The following is a 24,042-nucleotide window of genomic DNA, read 5'->3' as shown; positions in this document are numbered from 1 at the left end:
GCTACTTTTTTTTGACAAATAGCTATAGCGGTAGCGCGCTACTTTTAAAAATAGCGTTTAACAACTCTGGCCATTGTAACCTAATATTTCTGAAAAATACTTATTAATAAAAAATAAATTTAGATATTGTCAAAACTTAATTAAACGCTTCTTTGAATTTTATATTAATATTCTATTTATTCTTCCTCAAGGTTAGATGAGTACGAAAGCAGACGAAAAAATTACACTAATTTTCAGATTGTATACTTATTAAGCTAATAATGGATTCAAATCATTTATCCATCAGCCTGCTAAACGCTCGAGATTTAAAATGCGCAAACCTATCTGAATATTATTTATGACATAAGAATATAGTTGAATTTTTAATTAATTTATCATTAAATATGACGGCACATGCTCAAAAAGATAAAGATCAAACTGAAAGTCAGAAGGAGGAAGACACATATGGTCCTCAATTGATAAAAAAATTGGAAGTTTTAAGAATAATTATTTAAAGTAAATATTTAATAAAATTTATAGGCTTTTGGTATTTCTTCTGGGGATATAAAGAAATTAGAAGAGTCTGGGTTTTATACTATCGAATCGATTGCATTTGCTCCTAAAAAACAAATTTTAACAATCAAGGGTATAAGTGAAGCTAAAGCAGATAAAATATTAGTATTATTAATAAATTAATTAAGTTGCTATCAAATATTTAAGCTAGAAGCATCAAAATTAGTCCCTATGGGATTTACAACAGCCACTGAATTTCATCAAAAAAGATCTGAATTAATTCAAATTACCACTGGCTCAAAAGAATTAGACAAACTTTTACAAGGTACAAATTCTTAATTAACTGTAGATCTACTTTGTAATTAGGTGGTATTGAAACTGGTTCTATAACAGAAATATTTGGAGAATTTCGAACAGGTAAAACCCAATTATGCCATACATTATCTGTAACATGCCAGGTATATATTTAAATTATTCATTAGCTAATCATTTATTAAGTTACCAATTGATATGCAAGGAGGTGAAGGAAAGAGCTTATACATTGATACTGAAGGAACATTTAGGCCAGAGAGATTATTAGCTACAGCTGAAAAGTAAGGAGTGGTTTTATAGTTATTGAATATAAAATAAATAATTTTTTATCTTATATAATTCCCTACAGGCTTCAATTTATTTAAACTTTGATTCCATTCCAATAAATTTAAATAATATCAAAAAACCAGCTAAAAAATAATATGATATCATTTAAACATTAACCCACTTTTTTAATTAATACCAGAGATGTACTGATACCTTGATATTGGTATTAGCTAGTACCTTCAATTTAAACTGATACCAGCAATTATCAAAAATAATGGGTATGACTAAAATACATGCCCCCCTACGTGCACCCTATGAAAGATGCTTAATTTAAATTATATTATTTTAGAATCATATTTAGCTTTATAAGATAAGGCAAAAAATGTTTTTTTTTCATTTTTTAAAAAAATGATAATAGTAAAATTTTAAAAAAATTATTTTTTTACATGACTAAAATATGTGCCCCTACGCGCTCCCTATCAAAGAAGCTTAATTAATAAAAAATGAACGCAGAATCATATAGAGCTTATTAAAAGGTAAAAATGTTATTATATTTTAAAACTTATTATAACCTAGTGGGCATTTGAAAAAACAAAAAAAATTTTTTGACATAACTACACGCCCTTATGTGCCCCCTATCAAAGAAGCTAAATTTATAAAAAATTAAAGCATAATTGTATTAAGCTCATTAAAAGGAATCTAAAAATGTTAATATTAAGTTTATAAATTATTTATAACTTATTGAGATTTGGAAAAAACACTTAATTTCTAAAGGAGAAATTCTGTTTCCCAATTCTTGAAGGGCAAAAAATGAAATGGAAAATAAAATAATAGGTGCAACATAATTGTGTACGATTCATTTCTGGTTTATAATTGAAAGCTTCATTCATGATATTTTAGATCTATATAATTTAGTTAAATTATTTTACCTCTATTGCGATTAGTTTATTTGCCAAAATTGGTAAAATATTTATCCCTTTGACTTATAACATTTACATTCTGCCTTTAAAATTTTTGTATCTTGTTCCTATATACTCAGCCCAGACATAAAAGAAATATATTATCTGAAAGATCACAATTTTAATTTTTCAAAAAATTTAGAATTTAGAACGATTATTTCATTTATTATAATCAAAATTCTTGAGTTATGTAAGTTTTTAGATTTATATTTATTAGAATGTGGAAATAAATTTATTATGTAGAATAAACTTACAAAAAAATAAATTATTACTACAAGCTTCATAAAAATTGAAAGGCATTTTTATGCTGTAGATTATACAAATCAAAAAAATATTTGTGTAGAAATGGGTACTAGGAGAAATCTTATGATATTATTTAAATTTTTTTGGATTCTCTCTTTAATATATGAAATTTATTAAATTAGATATAAAAAAAGACATAAGGGGAAAAATTAGCAGCTCCTTTCTTTCGAAATTTATAGATCAATTTAAAATAAAAAAGGTTTTTTTATGATGGTATTTATCAATTTTAGGTATTGGCCACCCATATCATAAAAATTGAAAAGTGTCAATTAATCTTTGATTTACTTCTTATATTTTTTTTTGCTTTTCTTGGAAAAAATTTACAAAATACAGTCAATATTATTTAAAAAATCTATATTTTAAAAACCTTGGCTAAACTTTAAAATGATAAAATTTAAAAAACTGAGAGCTGTTATAAAAATGAAAATCAATTTGCTAAAAAAATTCATGCTGGGCTAGAAAATTAAAACTAGACCAGATCTACAATGGGTACCTCTTCAGGTCTTTGATTTTTATAGCTAAATGATAAAAATTATTTTAGCTCTACTATCAACTATAAAAATATTGACAATATAAAAGTTATTTTTTAGATCATGAATTCAATTAAAAACCACCTCATTTACAATGATTCCATTATTATAGTATATATTTTGGCATGAATATGAGTTTACTGGGAATGTCTAACTCTCTTAAATGATAAAGTTTTATTTGTAAAGTAATATCTATGATTGTATGCAATATATAGATTTGGTCAATGATTATCAATATCATTATATTATATAGGTCTATAATAAAAGTATTTATTTTTATAGCAATATATTTTTCCCTATCCTTATTTATTTGCACCCCCCCCCCCAAGAAAATTGGATGCAAACTGTTCCTACCCCCCCCCCCCCCCATTTTCCTTCCACTCATGTAGGCTCTGGTTCTACCATGATCTCTTGGAAGAGGGAATTCCTAACCTGGGATTTCTCATGCATTAATCCCCTTGCCCCCTACAATATATAGGGATGCTCTACTGGACGCCGAGGCGAATAAACTCGTTAAATATTCGCCATGCACGGGCCACCAAAGCCAATGCTACTATTTAGATAAAGAATTCACAAATTTTCGCTTACTTAAATTATTAATATTATACATTTATAATTATAATCTTTATTTAAATTATGATTTGTGGTCGTATTTATTATAAATTGGCTATTTTGTCGAAATAAAGGAAATAATTTTTATATCTGGATAAGATTTTTGAGAATGTTTTGCCAAAGTAGATGGCTAAGTTGGATTTCGATTTAATCAATAGTTCTAAAACGCAATAATGTTAATATAAAAAGTGACATAAGTGTCATGGCATCAGACCGCCAAATTTTGCAGTAACTAAAGCCAAAACAATGCACATTTCAAAGCTGTTTTGTTGTAATAAATTACTTATTTTGCTTATAAAACAAGACTCATTGGAAAGTAAAATCTTTTGATAATATGCGTTATCCACACTAATAGGCAGCTTTAGCTCTTTCATATATATCAATTATAAGAGTTAACAATTCCTGGACTAAAGTTAATTATTACCTCTCTGAGATCATGCTTGGCGCAGGATCAGCTAATCAGCATATCCCTACCCTATATTCTATCGAAAAGGACATTGCATCTTCTTTAGATGGTGCTGATATTATATCATGTTTTCAAATAAAAGAAATGAGTGTGTAATTTACTTGTAAATATTAATATCCTTGCGGTATATTTATGGCTTGTTTTATAATTACTCAAACTCGTATTTGTAAGGCAACTATTTATATCATAATTTTTAGATGATCCTATATTTATGCTTTTTGTATTTTTTGTTTAAACAAAATATCAAATTTTAGATATAAGCTTAAGCAAAAGTTTTTAAAGAGTTAGTCAAAAATATTTGCATATTAGGCTACAAAAATCTAAGCATGACACTGATAAAGAGGTAATGAATGTTATATTTGTGATATTAATACAGGCTGTTCCCGAAATTATGGATGAAGAACTATTATGAGAACTCTTATATACCAATGATTTAATGTTGATACCAAATGTCACGCTGAAAAAGATAAGATGTAGTAATGGGTTTTCAAAAAACATAGGATTATAATGCCCTTACCTATATATTATGTTGAGTGCAAACAATTGTACTGACTTGGCCATGATATAAGACCCTCTAATCAATAAAGTATTTTAAGATAATAGAAAGGCAATGTTAGGAATTTCTTAGCGTAAGCAAATAGAAACTGGAAAGCCTAAATGAAACTGACGAAGTGTATGTGCAATATGCAATTGAGGGAGATCTGTGCAGAACAATAAACAGGATGTAAGAGTTTTAGGTTCTTATAATGAACGAGTGGAAAGATAAATGGGTCATCAAATACGAATGACACTAGCGAACCGTATTACCCTCAGGGATGCTCAGGATAGGGAAAGGGTTATGAGCAGGCAATCCACCATCCTTATCAGAGATAAACTAATATAACCTTTTCAACCGAAACAAAGCCGTTACCACGGATACTAACACTATTGGCTAATACCAAATATAAATAATGTAGTATAATTATATTTATTGAAAGAAGCATATATTTCATCCGATACTGTGAGTATCGGTGTATCTCTGCTTGTTGCGTGTTAAGGGCTACTAAACTTTTGTAGTATTTTTTTTAATAAGTGTTAGAATTTGTATAAAACTATATAAATTGGTTGAATCGTCATTTCATTTTTGTTAGTTTACGTAGACAGGTAGTCTAATACTTTATTTAAAATTTTTTAAAGGTATGGATTATCTGGTCAGGATGTGCTTGATAACGTGGCATATGCAAGAGCATATAACTCTGACCATCAAACTCAACTGTTGATTCAGGCTTCTGCTATGATGTCCGAATCAAGGTTATAATTTATAAAATAAATTTTTCTTGTTAAAAATAAATATTTTTAGTATTCAATTTTTTATAAATCATCCTATAATATAATATTTCATAGATGGGTTATTTGATGCCTTATATTAATTTCAAACTTGAGAATCAACATATTATTTAGACTTAATTTTTTTTAAATACACATATGATTATTTAAAAAATAAATATAAAAAACAGTCATTAATCGATAAAAATTTTATTATCACAAAGGTATGCGTTATTGATAATCGATAGTTCAACATCATTATACCGAACGGATTATTCTGGAAGAGGAGAATTATCCGCTAGACAGATGCACTTAGCTCGATTCCTCAGAATTTTATTAAGATTAGCTGACGAAGTCTATTTAATAAATTTTAAATAATTAGAATAACAAAAAATGAAGTTGATAATATTTATTTCGCAACATGGCGCATATAAAATTTTTAAATGATCAGGTTAGGGTTAAAAGGGTAGCCAGATATGGAGTATAGTTAATATAATTTTTTAAAAATGGTTTAATAAATTTGGTTATTTCGTAATTTATACCAAATTTAGTTGATTATAATGAATCTTTAATGTTTTGGTGAGTAATCCCGAACCTAACGTTTTTAATTATTTTATATTATTATAATTTAAAAAAATAAATGCCACCTTGCGGATTAAATTATGATATACATTTTCTTAATCTATATATTTTGCATATTATTAAATTAAAAAAAATTAAACGATCTATTAATAGACTAAATGAAACATAATAATTAATTATTACTAATTATATATCCAGTAATTTAATATTAAAGACCTGTTTATGATTCTTTTATAACATTTTAGTTTTGATAATTCTACAAATAATGCTTCTAACAATATAGGGCTATAAAGAAGTATTAAATTATTCAAAAGATGAGCAAAAATATTTATAAATATTCTTCATAAATTCCTCTTTTACTTTGGGCTGTGTTTTTTGGGATAGGTTCTAAATCGCTATAACAAAAATTGTAAGAAAATTGAGAATTTCGCTTATATATCCTAGAAAATTTTTAAAGCAATATTAAAAATAATATTAATATATACTAGGGAAGTTCCTAGAATAGGGAACTACTTTTGGGAATATTGATGATTTCCCATATTTTTAGCGATTTTTTAAGAAATTCAATTTAAATACAAGTGTTTAGTTTCCTTCCCTTCATCTATTAATATTAATTTCAAATTTTTTAAAAATTTTCTCTGAGTGAATCCCAATTTTATTTTTATATTTAGCGATTTAGAACAGTAACTTATTTTTTGTAAAATTTCATTGGCCCTCGATGATTTCTTTTCAATATTTTGGTATATGGATCTAGAATTCACTTCGATATCCAAGATATTAATATTTATGAACATTGAATTTGACAAATTATTTGCTCTTAAACTCGCTCTTAGGGGAAGACCCGTTTCAAACTAGGTGTATAATTGGATAAAGTATACATGCGGTTAGGGAATTTTCAATTTTTTTTATTATATCTTCATCGATATATTGTCAAACCCCAGGAATCGTTTTATATTTAATTAATTTGAATCTTTGCCATATTATTTTTATTTGCTTCTCTTTAAATCGCGCATAGGTTCTTAGTCCAATAATTTTATTTTTTAACAAAAAAAATAATTTTATTAAAATTTATTAAAGTTATTTTACTCTCGTTTTCAAAACTATTCATTTCAGGACTGAATGGTTCATTCTAGAGAAATTATAAATTGGTCTATTTTTAATCTTAATAGTTTCTAATTTTTTTTATTGGTATATTTTAAACAAAAATTTAATTTTTAAATCAAGCAACAACTGTAAATTTTCACCTAGATAATATTTAAATATTATTGTCAATATGTTCTTAATGATTTGATTTTTTAAAAATATCATTCAAATAAAAAATAGTTCATTGGCAAAAAGGATACCGAAAACTTGATAAAAAAAATATTGAAATTTATTATTTCTTTAAAAGTGGATTGATTAATCAGCAATTAGCAACTTTCCTATTTGAAAATTACAAATTCCTGTTTAAATATTTAAAAGATTTCAATAAAATTAGACTATTTATTGCCTGTAGTTAAATCAGCTCAATCCCTTCATGCCAGATGAGTCGCCTATTAAGATGAACTGTGCTGCCAAGCTCGTCTCCTATTTTTAGGCGGAAACGCGGCGTGTAAAATGATATAAAAAAAATATAAATTGTGTTAATATATGATAGATACATAATGCAATGTACCAACAGATCGAATTAATATGAAAACCTAAAATTAAATTGCCCTACCAGCATTGCATATTAATTATGCTAGAGAATATCCGTGGTGTCAACAAGAGTCCTATAAATAATCTTCTCCGTTTTATGGCGATTTCTAGGTTTACTCAGGTAGGCCAGTTTTCCCTCTTATTTATCTTTTCTATTTTTGACGGTCCTAAGCATCAATATTTGTAAGATTCATGCTTCTCATCTCCGCCGCTATCACATTTGTCCACGTCATCTTGGGCCTTCCTCTAGGTCTTGAACCTCCTACTTCCATCAAGGTGCATCTCTCTACCCAGTCATCTTTTGTCATACGTTCCACATGCCCAAACTATGTTAGTCTATTTCGTCGTATTACCACTCATATCATTTCTATACCCAATTTTGCTCGCAATTCCTTGCTAGTTTTTCTCTCTTAGAGATACCCCACTCCATTTAATCATCTTCATCTCTGTTCTTTCAAATTTGGCTTCGTGAGTCGCTTTCATTGCCCATGTTTCTCCGCCGTAAACTAAACAACTCCTCACACAGCTTGTAAACTTTCCCCTTTAACTTCAGAGAGACTTTTTTTATAAGTAAGAATAGACGACATCTCTCTGAACTTCTTCCATGCTTGTCTGACCCTTGCAACAACGGCAGAATCTACACCACCATCTGTGTTTAGCATATCACCCAAATAACAAAACTTATACACTAATAGTGATTTGCATCGGGCCTGATTTTTCAAGCCTCGGTTCGATCCCGAAGATTATTTTTATTTATCCACAAAAACCCTGTTCGAAATTAAAAGGAAATATTTGCGACCCAGTCCTTGTTTATTTATTTAAGTACATAAAAATGTAATATATTTTTCAGAGTTGTTAAAAGATACTTTTTAAATGGATCTAGATACAGATACATAGCCTAAAAATTTATCTAGATACAGATACAGCTTCTAAAAAGTTATCTAGATACAGATACAGCTTCTAAAAAGTTATCTACATACAGATACAATTTAAAATTTATCGAGATACAGATACATTTTTATTATACTCTTAGATAAGGTTTGAATAAACCTAAATTAGGATTCTATTGTGAAAATTCATGAAATGATCTAAAAATTTTATTGAATCGATATCACATTTATCCAAATATAACTAAAATAATGATTTTTAGATATTAATATAATATATGATTAATATAAATAATTATTATATATCATTAATAAAATAATATAATATATGGTTAAATAATTATAAATAATTATTAGATTTCAGTAATAAAATATTTTCAAAATTTTGGTTTAAGACACCCTCGTTTATTTGTAAAGACATTTTTAGCTATACTAAAAAGAAGGGATTGTGGTGTTATATTTAATGAATAACATTTTTATATCAGGATATTGTTTAAAAATACTAAAATCTCGGCATTCATTTTTGAAAAAACTATTTAAAATTTATTGATCACCAGAATTTAAATCATTAACAATCATATCTCCTGCTGTGGGATACTGAAAAAAATCGGATATTAAATTATTGGTTTTTTTCACAGGTTAATTTGCACTCATTTGAAGACTTTGATAATTCCTCAACTAATCTTTGTATTAATTGTTTTTTTTTATTAAAATTTTCATCCATTTGCAACCATGTCCAATCAGTTTAAAAAAAGGATGAAGCATAGTTGCCAAAATATTTTCATCTTCAAAAATTGTCCCAATAAACCTAGAATTATTAAATACTGATTAATTTATTATTAATTTACCTATCTTCAATTCCTTTAAGTAAGGCATTTAAGAGTGGTAAACAAAATTTCAGGTTCATTTGTTTAAAATTTTTCAATTTAATAATGAGCTGGGAAATATGTTTACCGGCGATAGCACTCCAACAATCTGCTGTTGTGCATATTAACGATGGTTCTATTAGACTTTTAATGATTTTTTTCTTTTCATTCTCCCATTTTTGGGAAATTCTAGCAACCACTGTCTGTCTGCAAATTATATTTTTTTGTGGAGCTAATGTTTTGATCATTTTTATAAATGATGAATTTACAACAATTGAAAATGGCTGAATACTATTTATAATAAAATCAGATATTAAATCATTTAAAATGGATTGGGTTAAAGTCTGAGGTCTCTTGAAAAAAAAATCAATGGACGATGAGCCTAGTCCAATATTTTCTTTAATAAATTTTTTCTCCTTCCCCCTTTTTATTTGGATATAGAGTGTTTGATGTTTTCTCTTAAAATTTAAAATTTAAATTGTAAACATTTATTTAGTATCTATCTATACCCTTAAATGTTTTATAATGTTGCATGAGGTAATGCTAACTGAAATTTTCATATTTTTTGGACTTGGCATACATTTTACTAACAGAGATTTGTTTTCTATTTTTGAGATATTATTTTAAAATATGGTCTATAAATTGGCCATGGAATGTCGTCATTTTTGTCATCAATATTAATCTTAAAAATTAATATAATAGAATAAAATAAAATACCAATTCCATTGCAATTAAAAATGGCAAATTCCTTGAGATGGATTGTAATATCAGAATTTGCTTGTTATTGATAACTCGGACATAATATTTAATTAATATTCTTTTTTATATATAAGTTTTAATATTTTACATATATATATATATATAATTTTTTAATATATATATTAATATTAATTTATATGCTCATATGAAATAAAATAAATTTTACACTCAAATATTTTTATTTATAATATAAAAAAGCGTTAAATAAAAGTATATCAAAATGTATTCTAAAAAAGTATCTAAAAACAGATACAGATACCTCTAAAATAATATCTAGATACAGATACTTTAATCAAAAATTTATCTAGATACAGATACCACATTTTTATATCTAGATACTTTAACAACTCTGATATTTTTAATTGTAAAAATTATATTCTACAAATGAAAAGTATTGGCGTCTTGTTTTCCTGCAAAAATTAAAATATTTATGTTTATTTCACTAAGTTGATATTATATTTTAAAAAAATAAAATATTAAACCCGACCCACCCTGGCCCAAATATATCAAGAAATTGAAATCGTGATTTATTTATATTTAAATCTTGATTTAAAATAAGCAATATAAAGTAAGAGAATATTTGTTCGTTTAATAATTAAGGCTATTTTGTAGGGTATTAAAATAATTTTTTAAAAAAAAATATTGATTGAGTTCAATTATATCTAAAATGAGAATCGAATTCATTAAATTTTTTATGTTTTATTAAAATATTTTTTTTTTAAATTATTATATTTGATGTAATGTAATTTCATATAATTTATAATGTAATATAAAAATATCAACAATGGCAAAATATTTATTATAATAAATGATGTATAATATAACAGGGAAGGGAGAGTTTTGCCTTTCTTTCTTTCTTTCTTTCTTTCTTTCTTTCTTTCTTTCTTTCTTTCTTCTCTTTCTTTCTTTCTTTCTTCGAGGGACTCGTTTTTAACCTCCGTCCTTATTGAAATTTTCTTACCCATTTGATTTAAAAATTTTAGAGATTGGTGGGGTTCCCCAAAACAGAAGAAAGTGGGATAAAAATAAAAGAATTTAAGTGGCACCTATATTTGTTGCATTTTTTAATTTATATTAGCTAATTTAATAAATAATGAATCATGACAAATTTTTATATCAGAATTAATATCATATCAATTTTGATAAAGTATAATTTGAGATTTCATCAATTCAAAGTTCTGTTTTTATTTATAGATAACATTATAAATAAAGTGAACCTACTTAAATGATGGTTTTCACATATAATTTTTTTAAAAAAATGATTATATGATAAAAAAAACATCTTTATTTATTTTCAAAAAATATAAAAGTTTGGAGTAGCAGTAGTAATAACAAATCAAGTGGTAGCCCAAGTTGACGGAGCTTCACTTTTTTGCGCGGATCCCAAAAAACCTGTAGGTGGCAATATAATGGCGCATGCTTCCACTACTAGGTATGATATAATATTGCTATATTTTTAAATCTTGTTTTATATTACAAAAAAACATTAAGACTTCTTTTACAGAAAATATATTTGCCCATATAATGTCTAGACAGAAAATTATTTATTACCTTTACTTTCGTAAATATGAGCAAAATATGTAAGCTTAGGTAATATTTTTTAGTAAAATCTTTAGTTAACCGTTTTTTTTTAAATGGACGCGAGCCGTTTAATAGCACTACGCGTCAGTAGTTTCATTAAAACTATCTTGGAATATATCTTTTAGGGCATAAGTTTTTAATATATAAAAGTATGAGTGACCCCATCGAAATTTTTTTATCACTCCCTATTTTATATTATATACAAGAGACTCTAGTTCACGACTAGTTTAAGAATATTCAAGTCAGTTTTGGGTCGTTTTTTTTGTCACAAAACTTGGTTTCAGTTTCAGACAAGTCGACTAGATTTAGTTTACTAACTTTTAGTTTTTGGGTAAAATTATGATAATACGCATAGAATAATTTATTATTCGTAGAATCGAAAACTATACATCAGAGATGCACCGATACCAGTATGGTATCATACCAATTTTTTTAAAATGAAATATTTTTTTTTTAAATAATAGTGAAAAAAATATATTAAAAGATTTTTCATTCTCCATTTCCATAAAAATATTTTTTGATTATTAATTTACGCCATAAAAATGTCTTTCAAATGAAATTTATATTATTAATTTATTTTATTGTGTGTTTATTCTTTATAATAAAGCTAACTACGTAATAAATTATTAAGAGGAAAAATAATTAACGCTTTCTTTCTTATCTGTTTAGATAAAAAAATTTTCTTATTAATTCATGGGCTTAATGTAAGATTATTTTAAATTATAATGGTTAGTGATTATTTTGGATATCGGTTAAAATTTTAAGCATTGGTCAATATATCATGAAGTGGGCATTGGTATCATTTCATCATTATACGTATTCATACGAATAAAAATATTCTTCCATTCTTTGAATATTCGATTCAAAAATTTTTAAGTAATGAATAGTTGTGAATTGTGATATGTTGCTAAAGGTTTGAAATTTATCAATTAGAAGTCTGCCCAGTCTAAAGAATTTTTGCACTAACCCGTTATAGTTTTTTTTAATTTCCAAGGTTGACGAAAAACGTTAAATTTTTTTATATGAATTTTCCGGCTATCACATTTTATATCTAATTTTTCGCCAATGTCAATTAAGGCGCTTATATGTCTCTTCTTTTTACAAAATCTTTTTTTTATAATGAATTTACTATATTATTTATAGATAGTAAGACAGCTCATAAAATACAAAGAAAAATAAGCGTGTTTTTTAAATCAAGATGTAAGTTTGAAATTCGAAAAAATATATTAAAATTTTAATGCCTCGTGATGGCCTATTAAAATTTTACGAAAAATCAGAGACCTGATATTTTATGTAAAAATTAGCTGCCCCGGCCCAAATAATTTGTAAGGACAAATTGCCCGGCCCGTTTTAATTTTTTGAATTTTCTTTATCCCATGGCTAAAATATTTTAAACAATCATGCACATTTAGTTAGCTAAAATTGCAGGAACTAACCTTCCACTGACAAGTTCAGACCAGGCTGGACGAAAATAGACAGAATCGGATCTAATTTTATTTTAAATTAGGGCTAAATGGACAATTTAACAGACAATGGAAAAAATGTCCTCTAAATTCATAAAAATATTTTACTTTGTCCAATTCCCATTGCTTGTAAAACTACCATGCTCTTAGTGTTTATAGTAAGATAATGGTGCTTAAATTTTTTAAAAAAAACTTTATTTGATAATATATTTTATTGTAATTTTTGGAAAAAATCAACAAATTTTTTAAATTTAAATATTTTATACGAAGTTTTGAATTATTCGATCGATTAACGAGAAGGATTTGATTTGTCAAATATTATTTTTTAAATTATTTATAAAATTTGAATCAAATATAATTATTAATTCGTTATTCGGTCTATTTTTGGGGTAGGTCTATTTTATTTATTATCTTCTTATAAAAATTATATTTTTTGAATAATTAATATCAATAAAATATAAAGACTGTTATATGCTTAAAATTATTATCATTCTCATTTTAAAACAGAAAAATGTGTCCGAAAACTGTCAATCTTATTTTCTCATCATTTATTTTTAAATTATAGTTAGCTTTGATTTTACTTTATATCTTTTTTATGTAGGGAAAAAATTTGTTTAAAGTTAAGTCAAAATGTTTTTTTCTTATAAAAACGTTTCAAAAATTAATTTATAATAAGAAAATTTCATAAATGAGCATAGATGAGGGCCCCAAAAAATATTCTAGTAGAATCAATATTTATAAATTGATTAAAAAATATTAAAACAAACAAATTTTATTTTCTATCTGTCATTAATTTTTATTATTATTCGATTTGTTATCACTACTATTCGAATAATAAAAATATGGTCTACATACGCTTCGCCTATGCCATATCGCAAAAGTGCCAAAGGACCAGACTCAAATACTCAAATTATATGATAAACTAACGAATGTAATGGTATATTGGAAAATTTAATTGTAAATTAGCAAAATACCGTTTCTAATAAAAGTTCCCTAAGGCGCCAAAGGAAATAATTTAATCTCAAATTATATATTAAATGAATAAATATTGTTTAAATGTCATATTTTAGCAATTTTAAATGGCTATAGGCAAAGCTTATAACCTAAAAACTTTCAGATATTAGTATTTTCATGTCAGATTATTTATAACATAAATATCTAAATTATACACTACAAACAATAATTACTTAAAAATATTATTTGGGGCAGTTATTTTGCCCTGTTGGGGGGGGGGGTGTGCGATATGAATATGATGCAAGATTATGCTTGAAATTAAATTTGCTAATTTTAATTTAGTTTCCTATTTTCGCTTATGTTGGTTCCCATTTTTGCTAAAAAATATAAATATTTAATGGGTAATATTATCATTGGCTTGGTGGAAGTGTGCCTGCGTTTAGGAGATATATAATATCTCTTATTCATTTTTTTAAAGTAGCAAATGAGTATTACCCGCAACTCGAATTAGATATTATAATATCAAAATTAGCCCAGCTACTATTGAAAGCTACTCAAAATTTAAATAAAATTAAAAGATTATAAATTTTAATTATTTAAAATCGAATTAATCTATATTAACCTTCCTTTACACATTATATCTTGTAAAATTTCATATCAAAATTAAAATATATCAATTTTAACTTGACTAAAGAAATTACATTAAATAAAAAAACAATATGCGATTTTATATCGTATTAATTATCCCATATACGCACAATTATCTTATTTTTATATCCTAATAGTCAACATTGCAGATATGCTACGATTCAGTTTCTTATTAGGCTGCATTCAAAGTGGAGACGGATCCGTTCCGTCAAAAGTCAATCTCATTAAAAATGATATATATGTTCATAGTGCTTCCGTTCCGATACCTTCCGTCTTAAAAAGGATCCGGCAAATTTTAAAGTCAAAACATTTTGACTTTTTGATCCGGCAAATTTTATAGAGCTTTATAACGTTACTTATAATTTTTTAAAAATGAAAATCAATATATATCATTTTTAATGAGATTGACTTTTGACGGAACGGATGTAAAAAACGGATCCGTCTTTTGAATGCAGCCTTAGATTGATTTATTCGAGCGAATTCTTTAGTCAGACTATAAATAATATTTGAAAAAATTCATTTTCATCCGCAGACCAAAGTTTGACCATTAATAGAATTAATTTTTACTGTAGTATAAAAATGATATTAATTTTATTTGAGAATGTTTTAATAAAAATTATAAACAAATATAATCTAGATGATATCATTTTTTGAAGTATTTATAATTTATTTAATACAATACAATTGTATAGCTTTTTTTAGTGGCATGGTCCTTTTTAAACTCAGAATCGTTTCAAATAAATAGTTGGCATTAAAAATGATAACTATTTGTTTGAAAAAAGGACTAGTAAAAAAAAAAGCTACAGTCGAAGACTGTAAAAAGGAGAGTATGGAGGCGGAGCCCCAATTTTTTTTTACAAAATCTGTTAAATCTAATCATTTTTGGCATCCTGATTGTGAAATATTCCATTCAGTAAGAAATTTTTCGCACAGATCAATCCATTCATTTTTGGCAACCCTGATTGTGAGATATTTCAGTCGTTAATTCGGTAGAACACTAATTAAACTAAATATTTTCGCCCAGAATTCTTTTATATGCATTATACAGTTAGACAAAAATTTAATCATTAATAATCTCCCCTCTTATACATTTTGGAATATAGGTCTCCATATTTCTAGAATAATAGCATCCTCTATGAAACGAATTAGTTCTTCCTCGTTATTGGGATTTTGATTTCTGACAAAATCCTTACAATAAGATATGGAGTGTAAGGTGATAAATAATTTATTGTATACTCTCTTCTTTATATCGCTTCCTTAATTGTATGGTTAAAATGAAATGGAACATTATCCTTCAATCATATTCATCATGCTCCTTCTTCAAAATGATTTTATATTTCATTTACAAAGTTGGTAAGTATATAACGTTGCAGGGGCCATCATCTGAATATTCCTGCAATTGTGAGATCAGCAATGATAGTATAATTCATTGTCTTTATCACTTGAACATTTTTAATAGCCTTTTTATTTATTTGTGAATATTCATATAACCGCCTCATTGATATTGAAAACCCGCTCTCATCGATAAATATAAATTTTTCTTTCATATATGCTACATCTACAAACCAATTCGCGTATTCTTTGCGAATCTCGATAGATTATTTTCTCTAATTGAACGTTGTGATACTCTTTTAAAGCTATAAATCCTGAGATTAACCTTAATACCTTATTTTTTTGATATTTTTACATCATATCTCTCTATAATCATTTCACATAACCCTTTTAAGGATAAAGTGCAATCCAAAATTATACAATTTAATATATATTCTTCTTGTTCTTGATCTAATTTCTTGCATGCACATGAATATTTTATTCCATAGATGGGAGTATTTAATATTTGTCACTGCTTTTTTAACGCAACAATTATTAGAGCTTTTGTTTCACTGTTAATGTTTTTACCCTTGTTTATACCATATCTGCATAATTTTGTTTTTTAAAACAAAATTTCTTTTTAAATATATACTCAACAAATGGAAAATGACAAAAAAAGATTATAACATTTACCTCATTTTACGTTTAATTATTCATAAATCAAAGAATATAGTATTAAAATAATTACAAAAAATTATTTACTTGCTCAAAAATATTGAATGCTTTTTGCATAAATATTAAAATTTTAAAAATAAGAATTTAAAAATGATTATAAATATTAATTTACATATCTCTTGGTATTACAGTTCAAACTTATTTAATTTTAAAAAGGTTCATTATAACCAAACAATTAATTTAATTCTATTGTAATTAAATAATTTGATATGTAAAAAATTCTAATAAAAAAATTGTCTGCCATTGAGAAATAAAAATTAAGTGAAAATTAAAAATAATTACGAAAAAGCATTATCAAAAATGAGAAGAAAAAAAATTGAGAAAAGATCAGAAAAATAAAGATTAAAAATGACTTAAAGAGATTGAAAAGGTTGTTATGTAGGATGAAAAAAGAGGAAAGAATTAAAAATTGGAGTAGAAGAAGTGAAGAAAAATAACAGGAAAAATTTATAAATTATTTTTATATAGACAAAAGTGAATTATCAAAAATAAGAGGAAAAATAAATTGAGAAAAGATATAGTAAGAAAAATAAAGTAAAGAAATCGCAAAAAGTTAGAAATAAAATATGAAGGAATGATAAAAATAAATAGAAATTTAAGAAAAAATGACAAGAATTTTTTTTAAAAAAATAACAATTTTCCTTTCCTTTTGGGAATTTTCCTTTTTTAATTGACACTTTTACTTTTTTGATTGAACCTTTTTCTTTTTTGTTTGACACTTTTCCTTTTTTGATCAGACTTTTTTTTATGTCTTTGGAACTTTTCCTTTTTTGATCGGGCCTTTTTGAGTGAACCTTTTCCTTTTATGATTGACCTTTTTCCTTTTTTGAATGGGAAACCGTTTAAGCGAATGCAATAAAAAAATATGAGAAACAAAAAATAGAAAACCAATTTTTTTTAAAAATATATGGATATTTTATTTATTCATATTATTCTTATAATCACAAGGCTCTATTTAAGAAAAGGAAGAGGCGATACTCGTATTTGCAAAATATATGATTCTCCTTGTTTGCCAGAATCTGAAGCCATGTTTGCAATTCTCCCCGATGGTATTGGTGACGTTAAAGATTGAATTTTTTAAAATTATATTCTATTGACCATTTTTATATACCAATTCCATGTTTTATTAATAAATAATAATATATTTCATATTTGATAGATGTTTTTTTAGAAAGATATCAATCAATATTTTATTATCACGTAAAGTGCAAATTGAAAATTCTTATAGGATTTTTTAAACAGCATTATAGAATGGGAAAATTTTTATTAGTGGCAATGTTGAATAAAAATAAATTTAATTAAATCGAATGAGGAATGGTAAATTAACTTCAAAACCATATTTTACAACTTTACTTTATATCTAAATATTTTTTAACATTAACATGATTGGTTGGATATTGATGTGCTTTATAAAAATGAGCGTGCTAATAAATACTTTGTATGCAAAAAAATATTATATTTGAAGGATGTTTACCTGTTTTTATTTGTTACTTAGTAAAAACTTTTTAATTCTTGAAAAGGAAAGGGACACTGTTAGTTAACAATGTTAGCAAATACAAATTTTAGTATAATATTGTTATCATCATTACCTATATTTTATTTGTCTCTCCTAAATTTTATTTTGCCATATTTTAAATTATTTTCGATCAGATAGTCGATTGGATATATTATATAGAAGTCTGCAATTCCCGGCCTATCCCTTTTTTATTTTGATGTTCAACTACATATATTTCGAATTAGGCTTTGTTTTTAAAATACAGACCAGGCAGGGCAACCTTAGTAAAAAGTCTCCTGCAATTTTTACTCCTTCTGCAATTTTAAAATTTCATCAGTGAATTTTGGAAAATCAGAGCCTTTTTACCGAATAGAGGCAGCACAATGCCAACCTAATACCGGTTGGCTGTATTTCTTTTTGTCATATTTTACACAATTCATGTAAAAAAGCCGTGAATATATTATCCTTTGACGTTGAAATTATTGTATGGAGTGTATTTTTTAGTTTATCTACTAAGCAGGTAATCGAATTAAAAGATTAGGTTGACTGGTATGATCTGGAATGATATGAATTGTTATACCATATCCCCATTAGATTGCTAACTCGAAGACCAGCCATTGATATTTTAAAATCATCCTTTAAAAAAATATTTTTTAAATACAAATTATAAAATCCTATTTTAAAAGGGATTATTTTTGGGGGTGGAAGGGGCATATTTAGGCTTGATTTCACATTTAGGGAGTAAGCTACATGCTGTTAATATGCAACTGAAATTTAAAAATTCATTGTTAATAAGGATTAACAAAAAATGGTACAACTCTGTTCATCTTTACAGCTTAAAATAGAGAATAAATTTGTTTCATTGTAAATATAACCAATTGGTAGCTTTTTAAACGAAGCCGATATATTTTTTAAATTATTTTATAATTAAAATATGATTTTATTAATTTGATTTATAAATGCATTGATATTATGCACTGTTGTTAAAAGCTACTTTTAAAATTAGCGCACTATTGCTACCGCTATTTTACAAAAAAGGTAGCGCGTTATTAGCTACTTTAGAATTTTTTTAAAAAAATTTTTTACTTATCTCTATTTCCACAAATAAAAATATGACTAAAATTTCAAATATATATAATTTATTTATTTTTTATTGCATCTCAATAATTATAACATTACCATTGTCATGCCCAAAACTAGAACAACGATCAGAAAGTATAAGCTAAATTCGTTCAACACCAGCACGCAATGCAGTATTAAATTAAATATTCATATTTTATATAAGAAAAATCATCAAAAATACTCATTTGAGTATTTTTAGATTTTAACTTTCAATAGTATTACTAAATTTGAAAAAAAAATCATCTATAAGTAGGTAGCATTTTTGATCTGGCTAGGGTCAACCTAAAATTATAATAGTAATAGTTAGAATAAAAATTATGTAGGGGAGAAGTGGATGGCTATATTTGCCAAATGGCCAAGCCACCACCTTTAACTTTTTATCTATTGAACCAATTCCTCTCAAATTGGTTGAAATGTGAGGATTTGAAATGATGATTTTTTAGCATGTTGATAAATATAAATAGATGAGTAGTTAATTTTAAGCATGTTTATCATCCAGATAATAATTTATAAAATATAATTATTAAATAGATGAGCCTGATGATAAAATGAAATGTTAATATTGATTATATTGTAATTTTTAAATTATAATATAATCCTTGAATAATATATTATGGCCAGTTGAAACATATCATGGTTGGACTGGACTAGAAAATTAACTTTCACATAAACTTATCTAGCTCAAAAACTATTATAGATTATTTGATTCAAATTTTATTTTAAAGATTAAAGATTGGGCTACACCTTCTAAATCGCTGTAATGAAAAGGCACTAAAAATTGGGAATCTCGTTTATATCTCAGAAAAAGTTAATTTGAAATAAATATTAATAGATGTTAGGGAAGTTAACAATTGTATTTAAATTTAATTTTTAAAAAATCGGTAAAATGGAGGAAATATTATGATTGATCCCAGAATTGGGAATATTGATATTTTCCTCATTTTTAGCGATTTTTAAAAACTAAATTTAAATACAAGTGTATACTTCCTTAGCATCTATTAATATTTATTTCAAAACCTTAAAAATTTTCTAGAGCGAAATTCCAATTTTTTCGATTTAATTATACCAAATTTGTTTGATATATTACTTTTACATGTTTCCTCGTTGACTGCTAGTCTCATTTGTTGATAAAACCTTCCGGTACATCTTACAATGAAGTTTATACCCTGTGCTAATTTTTTTTATCGAGATAAAATTATTTTGCGAATATAAAAGGAAATTCCATATTTTCATCATTTTTCAGGAGGAAAATTACTTTGTCGATATGATTTGTAGCAAAATTATCTTCAATATCAATCTCTATCATCGATATTTTAAAAACTAGGTTTATAATGAAGATTTCAAAATTAAATAAAATAAATAAATTATGATTTTAGAATTAATTATAAAGATATTATAATAATTTCTATGCATATTTATTATATTAAATTGAACGCTATTTTTTTTTAAAGTAGCGCGCACTGATATTATGACGTTAGAACAAAACCCACCTATTATTATAAATATATTAAAGAACTGAAAGATATTTATATCTTGATTGAGGAGATTGTTATACACTCTATTCTTTATAATTCTTTGGAATACTTAATGGTCAAAGCAGAAAAGAAATGGATTCAATTTTTTCGTAATAACGATAAATGTGCATGCTTGAAAATAATATACCAACATGCATTTTCCTCATTCGAATTCCAGAGCCCATTTTTAGCCTGATGAGGATGGCATGGAGAAAGGTTAGAAATAGGATTGCTCTGACAACAGTCGAGGCCAAAATTATGGTTAAACAAAATTATAATATGTCCTGCAATCAATTTTATAAATTTCTTAATAACGACAGAGATTTAAATCGCAAATGAAATATGTTGCAGCTGGCGTTTTTATATTATATTTTATAAATACGTCAAACATGTTTTTATATTGATTCGACGATAAATTTACAATTTTGTTTATATAATAATTATTAATTAATTTTAACTGAATTTAAAGAAATTACAATTCCCGAATTATTACAATGGTTACCTTCTAATCAGGACTGTGAATTTAAATAGTAAGTGCAGATAAATTTTTTACATTGAGGCTATATTGTCATCCTACAAAATTCTGGGACAAGTTGCCAAATCGGAGGAGGACCAAATCTAGGGCATTTTAGTTTCCACCATTTATTCTCCTTTGGATATAATAAAAACATAAATTTGGACTAACAAAATAGGTAGGAGAAACCGGGGTATAGCGATTGATGGGTTTAAAATGTTAACGCGAATAACTTATTACCCCTTACGCATAAAGACTCTAAATTTGGTGTGAAATGTATTTTTTACATGTTTATCTTTTGAAAAACTTTCCCGTTTTCACATATTTGCCAAAAAACCGTTTTTCCTCCAATATTATAACACCCTTTAGTTTTTTTTTGCTTATAGCAAAATATATTAAGGCTCGAATTTAAAAATTTGGATACATGTCCTTTAAAGCCATAGCTATAAAATAAAATTTATCCGAAGTTTATAGTTTAACTAGAAGTCACGCAATAACAACTTGTAAAATATATATCACATTGGGGTAAAGTTGTTAAGAGTAAAGCGATTAAAATGCTGTAAAAAGTTAATTTTTAAATATTAACGTTTACACCATATAAAAAGAGATTTTTGAGCAAAAATAAACATTAGTAAATAGTTTCGGTGTTATTTGGAATAAAATTTTAAGAATAGTCGCAAAGACGAAGAATAATTGAAATCTGCAATATGCCTAAAATGGGCAAAATCAAAATGTGATGTTTTTGATATAATTTTTTACATTCCGGTATTGTACTGATTTGCTTATATTTAAAAGTGATGAATAGATGTCAAAATTGGAATATTATTATTAAACCAATATAGTTATGTTCAATTTTTTTTAACCAACCCTAGGTATGGTGTAAAATGACAAACCTCACATAATTAATCAAAGTTCCTAAAGAGCTACACTTTTTTAATTTTATAAATGAGGGTGATTACATAAAAATATATAATTTGTTCTGTTTTGTTAATGTTTCAATGGTAAAAATGCTTAATACCAATCATTTTACCCAGGTCTACCTATTAAGGATTTTAGAAATAAATAATTAATTCTTTTTAATAAATATTTTTAAAATAATTATTTTTTTTTGGAATAACATTTTTTTTGTAAAAAAAATAAAAATTATTTAATGATATGGTTTGTTTTTAATAGGAGGCATAAGGTTATAAAGATGCTAGTTTCTAAGGGTAATTTGTATAAAATAATCAATATGAAAGTTAATGAATTGGATTGACCAACAATGGAATTATGGCTATTTGCTTTTTCATATTATATGTATATCCTTAATTGTTTTTCAGCTATTAATAAAATTAAGAAGAAATCATTTTTAAATCATATGAATAAGGTAAAAGAAATCGAACTTTTGATCAAATTTCAGTTTTATTAGATAAGATTTAAATTTTTCTAAAATAAAAAGGATGGTCTAAATTTAATTTTAAACAAGGACTGAAATCGTGAACCCAGTATGGGTAAGAAAGTCCAATGGGAATAATTTAATTAAAGGGCTATTGTGAATATAAACCATTTTAAAAATTTCATGTGTATCAGGATATAAAAAATAATTTAATTAAGTTAAATTAGTGTATCTAATAGATAATACTCGAATAGTGTTGTTAATTGGTTGGTTGTGTAAAACCCAGACCCGGGGTTTGGGTCTAAAAAATCGACCAAACCAGCTCTGAGCACGAACCCCGAGCATAGACCCGGGGTTCAGACCCGAGTGTTGTTGTGTTATGACGATTTAATAAACATGTTGATAATTAAAATATTTTTTATTGTTATAACACTTAGAAGGCGAGGCGGAGGTCTTGGGGGGTCAGGAATATTTTTAACACAAAATATCGATATGATGGGTATCAAATAAAATCTAATTTAAATATCTTTAGATTAAAAGTATTCATTTTTTGTCATGATGGGTATGACTTGGTCTATGAGGTGGATGGATGGGGGGGGGGGGTGTAAAAAATAATATTTTTGGATATGGGTATCAAATTAAAGGTAATTAAAATATTTTTTTATTGTAATAATAATAATAACTCATAGAGGGCCGGTCTAGGTCTTGGAGGGTCAGGAATATTTTTATCAACACAAAATATCGATATGGGTATCAAATAATATCTAATTTAAATATCTTTAAATTAAAAGTATATATTTTTTGTATTGATGGGTATGATTGGTCTGGGGGGTGGATGGAGGGGGGAGGGTGTAAAAAATAATATTTTTTGATATGGGTATTAAATTAAAGGTAATTAAAATATTTTTTTATTAGTCCCTCATTTAGGTAATTATTTTATTTAGTCATTAATGGTTAATAACTATTAAAATATTTTAAAAATATTAAATGTACTTGTTCAAGATACATATATAAAATTAGAAGAAAAAAATAAATATACGTGTTTAAAAAATAACGATGAAATTAAACAAATCCGGCAAGAAAGTTCGTACTTAATTCTGAACTATGATGGGGCATAACGATACTATTAAATCTAGATATACTGACACATTTAAAGAAGGTTTCATGACTGGTCTGTTGTTTTGAATCCCCTTTTTTTAATACCGGAAATTATTTTAAAACTCAAAAAATAGAAGATGTATTATATTTAACCCTTCACTACAAAGGTGGGATGAATAATGCCCCACGGCTTTTTTAATCATGGTAATTAAAAA

The 24,042-nt window shown here is 26.0% G+C and overlaps 1 protein-coding gene across 1 annotated transcript; it reads left to right on the top strand.

Annotated features, from left to right (window-relative positions):
* The first annotated feature begins 258 nt into the window (after positions 1-258).
* On the top strand, positions 259-17,975 carry LOC135928976 (DNA repair protein RAD51 homolog A-like). The gene is made up of 9 exons (XM_065465446.1): positions 259-473; positions 520-657; positions 700-817; positions 859-950; positions 991-1,085; positions 5,118-5,231; positions 5,471-5,600; positions 11,328-11,449; positions 17,658-17,975. Exons 1-9 carry the CDS (start codon positions 384-386, stop codon positions 17,779-17,781), a joined length of 1,023 nt encoding a protein of 340 aa, XP_065321518.1. The 5' UTR covers positions 259-383; the 3' UTR covers positions 17,782-17,975.
* The last annotated feature ends 6,067 nt before the right edge of the window (positions 17,976-24,042 follow it).

The sequence above is a fragment of the Gordionus sp. m RMFG-2023 genome, chromosome 4 (assembly GCF_954871325.1).
Source record: "Gordionus sp. m RMFG-2023 chromosome 4, tfGorSpeb1-WG-v2, whole genome shotgun sequence".
In the NCBI taxonomy this organism is placed as follows: Eukaryota; Metazoa; Nematomorpha; class Gordioida; order Chordodea; family Parachordodidae; genus Gordionus; species Gordionus sp. m RMFG-2023.
Note: the sequence above shows the minus strand (reverse complement) of the source record. Positions and strands in the feature narration are given on the sequence as shown.

Bases quoted from the DNA above. Each gene is read 5' to 3' on its own strand.
- LOC135928976 (XM_065465446.1), top strand. From the start codon at position 384: ATGACGGCACATGCTCAAAAAGATAAAGATCAAACTGAAAGTCAGAAG. The intron at 658-699 runs GTATTATTAATA...CAAATATTTAAG, and splicing joins CTAAAGCAGATAAAATATTA to CTAGAAGCATCAAAATTAGT. The intron at 11,450-17,657 runs GTATGATATAAT...TATAATCACAAG, and splicing joins GCGCATGCTTCCACTACTAG to GCTCTATTTAAGAAAAGGAA.